Below are 8,868 nucleotides of genomic sequence, written 5' to 3' on the forward strand. Positions count from 1 at the left end.
AAGTAGATAGTAAACAAAAGTGAAATAAACAATAAATATTAACAGTAAACATTACTCTGTTTCTCATAGGTCTGCAGTGTGTCAATGACTTAGTCAGTAACATCACTTGTGTGTTGAACATCACATGTGTGCCCCCAGACATGACATGCATTCTGCATGGTGAATACGCTGGGACTAAAAGGTAAAGAAGACTAAGGATGCACCCTAACTGGAACCCTATTCCCATAGGACCCTGGTCAAAAGTAGTGCAATATATAGGGAATAGGGTGCCATTTGAGATGCTAACTGAAACAATGGTTCACTGTTTTAACTACAGTGAATGTGAGATGAAGTCCTTGGGCGGTTCCAACACAGCTTTGAGAGGCGGCAGTCTGGTCTTTGAGGGCAATCCAGTGAGTTTTATAAAACTACATGAAGTTATAAATATGCATTATTATAGATGATAAGTATTTTAATAACAGATTATAAAAGTAATAAAATGAATGTAACACATTAATCTGGATGAATTAATTATTAAGTTTTTCCTAATAATAATAATAATAATAATAAAACAATGACAGCATATATATAGACCAATAGACAACCAACCCTGGATAACTGAACTTCTGTCAATTCTCTTTCAGTTCTTTTGGGACGATGATAAAATACCCATTGGTGTACGGTGTGGACAACCAGAAGATGATGTGATTCAGATTAACTACTCATTTAACCACAGTAAGTGTACAGTATTTTGAGGCCAAAGGTCTAAGTACTATTGTGTACGAAATGTCAGCTATGACTAACCTACTACTACACTACTAATTGTACACCAGCTACAACGATACGATACCAGAACTTTATTATCCATTTACATGAAAATTAAGTTTGTGAGGTCAGCATACAAAATGCACAAACTCAATACACTATAATACAACATAATGCAATACAAAAATGCTGGAAAGCGTATTAATTTACAGTGCATTCGGAAAGTGTTCAGACCCCTTGACTTTTCCCCAAAATTGTCTTACGTTACAGCCTTATTCTAAAATGGATTAAATAGTTTTTCCCACTCATCAATCTACATACAATACCTCATAATGACAAAGCGAAAACTGTTTTTTATTTTTATTTCTGCAAATATATATATATATATATAAAAAAAACTGATATGACATTTACATAAGTATTCAGACCCTTTACTCAGTACTTTGTTAAAGCACCTTTAGCAGCGATTACAGCCTTAAGTCTTGTTGGGTATGACGCTTGGCACACCTGTATTTGGGGAGTTTCTCCCATTCTTCTCTGCAGATCCTCTCAAGCTCTGTCAGGTTGAATGGGGAGCATCGCTGTACAGCTATTTTCAGGTCTCTCCAGAGATGTTCGATCGGGTTCAAGTCCGGGCTCTGGCTGGGCCACTCAAGGACATTCAGAGACTTGTCCCGAAGCAACTCCTGCGTTGTCTTGGCTGTGTGCTTAGTGTCGTTGTCCTGTTGGAAGGTGAACCTTCGCCCCAGTCTGAGGTCCTGAACAGGTTTTCATCAAGGATCTCTCTGTACTTTGCTCCGTTCATCTTTCCCTCGATCCTGACTAGTCTCCCAGTCCCTGCCACTGAAAAACATCCCCACAGCATGATGCTGCCACCACCATGCTTCATCGTAGGGATGGTGCCATGTTTCCTCCAGACGTGACGCTTGGCATTCAGGCCAAAGAGTTCAATCTTGGTTTCATCAGACCAGAGAATCTTGTTTCTCATGGTCTGAGAGTCTTTTGTGTGCATTTTGGCAAACTCCAAGCGGGCTGTCATGCCTTTTACTGAGGAGTGGCTTCCGTCTGGCCACTCTACCATAAAGGCCTGATTTGTGGAGTGCTGCAGAGATGGTTGTCCTTCTGGAAGGTTCTCCCATCTTAACAGAGGAACTGTAGAGCTCTGTCAGAGTGACCACCGGGTTCTTGGTCACCTCCCTGACCAAGGCCCTTCTCCCCCGATTGCTCAGTTTGGCCGGGCGGCCAGCTCTAGGAAGCGTCTTGGTGGTTCCAAACTTCTTCCATTTATGAGTGACGGAGGCCACTGTGGTACCCTTCCCCAGATCTGTGCCTCGACACAATCCTGTCTCTGAGCTCTACAGACAATTCCTTTGACCTCATGGCTTGGTTTTTGCTCTGAAATGCACTGTCAATTGTGGGACCTGTGGCACTGTGTGCCTTTCCAAATCATGTCCAATCAATTGAATTTACCACAGGTGGACTCCAATCAAGTTGTTGAAACATCTCAAGGATGATCAAGGGAAATTGGATGCACCTGAGCTCAACTTTGAGTCTCATAGCAAAGGGTCTGAATACTTATGGAAATAAGGTATTTCTGTTTTTTACTTTTAATAAATGTGCAAACATTTCAAAAAAACTGTTTTCGCTATGTCATTATGGGGTATTGTGTGTAGATTGATGAGGAAATTGTTTAATTTAATACATTTTAGAATAACGTAACAAAATGTGAAAAAAGGGAAGGGATCTGAATACTTTCCAAATGCACTGTATACAACTTAATACTAATTCATACTTGACACTAACATTTCTAATTCAACTTAGTACTAGTAGTTCTGTTATAGTGATATTAGTGCTATATTAGTAATATATTAGTACTACTACGACTACATTAACTGTGTTGTTTTGTATTTTGGCAGTTAAGATGCACCCCCCTGGCAAGCCAAACATCACTAATTCCTCAATCGCATGGACACCAGGAGCTCCCATTTCAGATATGATCTCCCACTATAACTTCCAGCTACAGTGGAAACAGGAACTACATCACTGGGAGGTGAGAGAGAGAGGGGGGGGAGGGAGGGGGAGAAAGAGAGAAAGGGGGGAGGTAAGGGAGACAGAGGACAGAGAATGACAAGAAGGAAAGGGGAGAGATTAGAGAGAATACAGTGAACGAGAGAATACAGTGAATGAGAGAATACAGTGAAAGAGAGAATACAGTGAATGAGAGAATACAGTGAAAGTGGGAATACAGTGAAAGAGAGAATACAATGAAAGAGAATTCAGTGAAAGAGAGAATACAATGAAAGAGAGAATTCAGTGAAAGAGAGAATACAGTGAAAGAGAGAATACAGTGAAAGAGAGAATACAATGAAAGAGAGAATACAATGAAAGAGAGAATACAGTGAAAGAGAGAATACAATGAAAGAGAGAATTCAGTGACAGTGAGAATACAGTGAAAGAGAGAATACAGTGAAAGAGAGAATTCAGTGAAAGAGAGAATACAGTGAAAGTGAGAATACAATGAAAGAGAGAATACAGTGAAAGAGAGAATACAATGAAAGAGAGAATACAATGAAAGAGAGAATACAGTGAAAGAGAGAATACCACGAAAGAGAGAATACAATGAAAGAGAGAATACAATGAAAGAGAGAATTCAGTGACAGTGAGAATACAGTGAAAGAGAGAATACAGTGAAAGGGGGGAGGAAATGGAGACAGAGGACAGATAATGACAAGAAGGAAAGGGGAGAGATTAGAGAGAATACAGTGAAAGGGGGGAGGAAAGGGAGACAGAGGACAGATAATGACAAGAAGGAAAGTGGAGAGATTAGAGAGAATTCAGTGAAAGTGAGAATACAGTGAAAGAGAGAATACAGTGAAAGAGAGAATACAACGAAAGAGAGAATTCAGTGAAAGAGAGAATACAGTGAAAGAGAGAATACAATGAAAGAGAGAATACAATGAAAGAGAGAATACAATGAAAGAGAGAATTCAGTGAAAGAGAGAATACAGTGAAAGAGAGAATACAGTGAAAGAGAGAATACAGTGAAAGAGAGAATACAATGAAAGAGAGAATACAATGAAAGAGAGAATACAGTGAAAGAGAGAATACAGTGAAAGAGAGAATACAATGAAAGAGAGAATACAATGAAAGAGAGAATTCAGTGACAGTGAGAATACAGTGAAAGAGAGAATACAGTGAAAGGGGGGAGGAAAGGGAGACAGATGACAGATAATGACAAGAAGGAAAGGGGAGAGATTAGAGAGAATACAGTGAAAGAGCGAATACAGTGAAATAGAGAATACAGTGAAATAGAGAATACAGTGAAAGAGAATACAGTGAAAGAGAGAATAGTGAAAGTGAGAATACAGTGAAAGAGAGAATTCAGTGAATGTGAGAATTCAGTGAAAGAGAGAATTCAGTGAAAGTGAGAGTACAGTGAAAGAGAGAATACAGTGAAAGAGAGAATACAACGAAAGAGATAATTCAGTGAAAGAGAGAATACAGTGTAAGAGAGAATACAGTGAAAGAGAGAATACAGTGAAAGAGAAAATACAATGAAAGAGAGAATACAATGAAAGAGAGAATACAGTGAAAGAGAGAATACAATGAAAGAGAGAATACAATGAAAGAGAGAATACAATGAAAGAGAGAATTCAGTGAAAGTGAGAATACAGTGAAAGAGCGAATACAGTGAAATAGAGAATACAGTGAAATAGAGAATACAGTGAAAGAGAGAATACAGTGAAAGAGAGAATAGTGAAAGTGAGAATACAGTGAAAGAGAGAATTCAGTGAATGTGAGAATTCAGTGAATGTGAGAATACAGTGAAATAGAGAATACAGTGAAAGAGAGAATACAGTGAAAGAGAGAATAGTGAAAGTGAGAATACAGTGAAAGAGAGAATACAGTGAAAGAGTGCACATCTCTTTGTACACTATCTAAAAGTACACCTACTCTATGTTGTACTACTGCAGGATGCTGTGGAGGTGAACAGAGTAAACGAACAGACGTATTTTGACCTGGACCCTGAGATGCTGGAGAGAGGAAGGAGGTATCATGTCAGAGTCAGGGTCCGAGCCGACCCAGACGTCTACCCAGACTGTCAGTGGAGCGACTGGAGCCCCAGTGCATCATGGGTCTCTTCTGTGGGCCAGATGAAGCCACAGCCAACAGGTAAATACAGCATCAGTGATACAAGTTTGAATATATTCAACCGCAATGTGTCTCTCTGAATCACACAGGTGCGAGGGACTGCCTTAATTGACATCATTTGAGCCCAGGGAGCAGCTGTTGTTCGGGGTTAACCGTCTTGCTCAAGGGCAGAACAGCAGATTTTTTCCACTTTGCCAGCTCTGAGATTCGCTAGGCTATACAGTATATACTTGGGTTGCGTCCCAAATTGCCCCCTTAGCTACTGTAATTCTATATTACAGTACTGTAAAGCGCAATGCAGTAGTGCACTAAATAGGGAATACATTGCCATAGTAGTGTGTTTCCATATTAGTCTTGAAAAATAGCTTCTTCTTCTTCTTCTTCTTCTTCTTCTTCTTCTTCTTCTTCTTCTTCTTCTTCTTCTTCTTCTTCTTCTTCTTCCCTATTTCGTTCTTTCATTCTTAGATAGGCAGACACATGTTCAAAGCAAAACAAACTTACAGACAGAAATGACAGTGAATGCTCTTCTATGCCAATCTATAGGTCAAATAGTGGTGTTCTTATGTAAGTTCTAAGTATGTTCTATGTATATTATAAGTATGTCGTTCATCTGGTCCGGTTCTCAGGTCATCCTGATGTTCTAGACCAGGACTTTGTGGTGGTAACTGTGGTGGGAGCTGTTGTTGTACTGGTCCTGCTGGTCTCCATGTTCCTCTGCAACGGAAAATTGTGAGTACTGTGTGTGTGTGTGTGTGTGTGTGTGTGTGTGTGTGTGTGTGTGTGTGTGTGTGTGTGTGTGTGTGTGTGTGTGTGTGTGTGTGTGTGTGTGTGTGTGTGTGTGTGTGTGTGTGTGTGTGTGTGTGTGTGTGTGTGTGTGTGTGTGTGTGTGTGTGTGTGACCAGGTAAGCTTGGAATAGAGGGGAATTCAAAGTAAATGTGATGTATTTTAAAACCAACCGACTGCAAAGTAAACATCATGTATTTGATGTGATTTCATGTTTTGTAGTTGGTTAACTGCAACTTCCTTTCATGTTGTTCAGTGCTGACAGGGTCAAGGAGATTCTGAATCCTCCTATACCAGATCCCTCCAGGTACTTTGACGGCCTCAACCTCGATCACGATGGAAACTTCAAGGTCAGTTCTACTTTTGAACTGAGTCATGTGCCAAAAGGCACCCTATTCCCTATATAGTGCACTACTTTGTAATGGCTGTAGACTTAGTTAGGTTATAATGGCTGGAATGTAATGGTATCAAACAGATAAAACACATAGTTTCCATGTAATTGATACCTTTCCATTAATTCCATTCCAGACATTATTATGAGCTGTCCTCACCATTGTCTTACATTAGCATCATGTAGGAGTGAAGCCACCTGTCAGAAGACAATGCCGTCCTCAACTTATCAGCCTCCTCTGCAACAAAAAGAGTACAGGAATGAAAAAAGAATCATTTTATTTTCCTCTCTCTCCGTGTCTCTGTGTGTGTGGTTTGGTGTGTGTGTGTGTGTGTGTGTACATGCATGTCTGTGTGTGTGCCTACAGGCTTGGCTGGGTCCTCTGTTCGTCCCTGAATCCTTTGACTCTGCTGTGCACCGTGAAGACATCTCCCAGATAGAGATCACCGACAGCCTGGACAATGTCGCCCCCTTGAGGACAGCACTACTCCTGGAAAAGAGATGGGACAGCAGTGCCCACTCTTCCAACTCCGGCTTCTCCAACTGCAGCTACTTTTTATCTCAATGCTCCCGGCCTGGATCCTCCTCCACCAAGCTGGAACCCTGCTCTGTACACTCCCCTTACGGACCAGTAGGTGGCACTACTGAAGAGATAGAAGAGAGGAAGGAGGAGAACAGAGGAGAAGGGATGGATAGTGGTGTAGGGAAGAAGGATGGAGAGATGGGGGGTGGAGGGAAGGATAGAGAGATGGGGGGTGGAGGGAAGGATGGAGAGATGTGGGGTGGAGGGAAGGATGGAGAGATGGGGGATGGAGGGAAGGATGGAGAGATGGGGGGTGGAGGGAAGGATGGAGAGATGTGGGGTGGAGGGAAGGATGGAGAGATTGTGGGTGGAGGGAAGGATAGAGAGATGGGAGGTGGAAGGAAGGATGGAGAGATATGGGGTGGAGGGAAGGATGGAGAGATTGTGGGTGGAGGGAAGGATAGAGAGATGGGGGGTGGAGGGAAGGATGGAGAGATATGGGGTGGAGGGAAGGATGGAGAGATTGTGGGTGGAGGTATACTTGGAGGCATCAGCGGAGGTGAAGATATCCTCCAGGTTTCATCTTACGAGCGTGTTGAGAAGCTCCAGGCCCAGCGTCGGGCCCTCATAAGCCCAGATTCAGGCATCGGCAGTGGGGGAGAGGATCAGGAAAGTCAGGAGAGTGTGGAGGAGGCGGACGGGCCTACGGCAACCATCCCCCATTTTGTCTCTCAGGACTTCCATCTTGTTCCGCTTCTTCCTCTTAGCAATAACAATAACTTTCCATTCTGCTCCACCCCCTTACCCACTGCCCTGTCCGCTTTCCCCCAGCCACCCTTCACCCTCCCTGGGTTGGATAGTGTAGGGGGAAAGGGTAGAGAGATGGGGGTTGGAGGAGGTTCTATCACAATGTCTTCCTCATATGAACGTGTGGATAAGCTCCAGCTCCAGTCCCAACGCCGGGCCCTCCAGAGCCCAGATTCAGGCATCGGCAGTTGGGGAGAGGATCAGGAAAGTCAGGACAGCGTGGAGGATGCAGACAAGCCTACCTTCAACCATATCCCTCTTATTACCAATAACAATATATTTCCATTCTGTTCCACCCCCTTACCCATTCCACTGACCGGTTTACCACAGATACCCTTCACCTTCTCTGGGTTGGGGTTGGCTCCATCTCTGGGTATGAGTACCAGTCATCCAGGCAGGCTGATCGAGGAGATGTCTCTCCTGTCCTCTTCAATGGCAATAGATCCCTCTAGTGGCGGATACATGCCAGTGAAAGAAGCTCAGAGCTGAGCTGTGAAAACATTTTTACCAGGGTCTAGGTTTGCAAAGGTTTTCCAGAAATCCTGGTTGGAGGATCCATAATTTCTGCTTATTCCATCCTGGTTGCGGTAATCTTCCAACCAGGATTTGTGGAAAACCTGGGAATTTTGGGAAAGTTACTAGAATGTTGCATTCCTACCAGGGACACAGTGTTTCCAGTTGGATTGAGAGGGTTAACCCATGTAAATCTAAGCCATGAATGGCAAAAAAAGAAAATAAGAAGAAATAAGGTTTTGAAGTGTCTGTCCTATAGCTAGGAGATATAAGAAATCTCAGGAAATATATTTTAAAAAATTACACAAATGTAACCACTTTTTTTTTGGTAGGAACAAAACTACCTCCATACTTCCATAAAACATTTTGAACCGATATCGTTTACCTTCAGGCGACTCCCGTGGGGTCGTAGAGCAAAACAGAGAAGGTGTTCTTTAGAATTTCCCCTTTCAACAGTGGGATCACATTAGTTTGTAGCCCAAAAGGTTTTGACGCTACAAACAGAAGTCAGCACACATGTTCGTGAGAGTCTTATCTTTCCATATTTTGTAGGCCAAACCGTTCGGACGCTACAGACGTTTTTATGAGAAGACCGATTTTCGGGATATCTCATGGTCTGACAAACACCGCTCTAGCTCTGCCACCTTTCACCGCAGATGAGGAAGGGCAATATCGGCGGATTCAGATATAAACAGATATCTCTAGCTTAAACTGACAGATTTCAATGGGGATTGTGGATGTCTCTTAGATTGAGGCACCCATATCTCAATCGACTCTAGGGGGTTAAAGGGGCAATCTGGGATTGGTACATCCATTTGTTGCTGTTTGAATCCCAGATTGCTCTTTTATTGGGGTGTGTGAGGTATGGGTATGTTTTACATAGATCCATAGATTCATGTATGTATGTATATAGATATGCATGCATAGTAGTGGTTCTATAGGATGTTAACAGGT

General features: G+C 42.4%; 1 protein-coding gene across 1 annotated transcript; it reads left to right on the forward strand.

Annotated features, from left to right (window-relative positions):
• Positions 1–637: 637 nt before the first annotated feature.
• LOC311119426 (uncharacterized protein) lies at positions 638–7,890 on the forward strand (the record flags this gene model as incomplete). Its single annotated transcript, XM_084194120.1, has 7 exons — positions 638–714; positions 2,661–2,794; positions 4,719–4,917; positions 5,523–5,625; positions 5,937–6,030; positions 6,439–6,848; positions 7,149–7,890. The coding sequence occupies exons 2-7, from the start codon at positions 2,666–2,668 to the stop codon at positions 7,888–7,890; spliced, it is 1,677 nt and encodes a 558-aa protein (XP_084050246.1). The 5' UTR covers positions 638–714; positions 2,661–2,665.
• Between the last annotated feature and the right edge of the window lie 978 nt (positions 7,891–8,868).

This window comes from Coregonus lavaretus (genome assembly GCF_964263955.1).
Source record: "Coregonus lavaretus genome assembly, contig: HAP1_SCAFFOLD_7389, whole genome shotgun sequence".
Lineage (NCBI taxonomy): Eukaryota > Metazoa > Chordata > Actinopteri > Salmoniformes > Salmonidae > Coregonus > Coregonus lavaretus.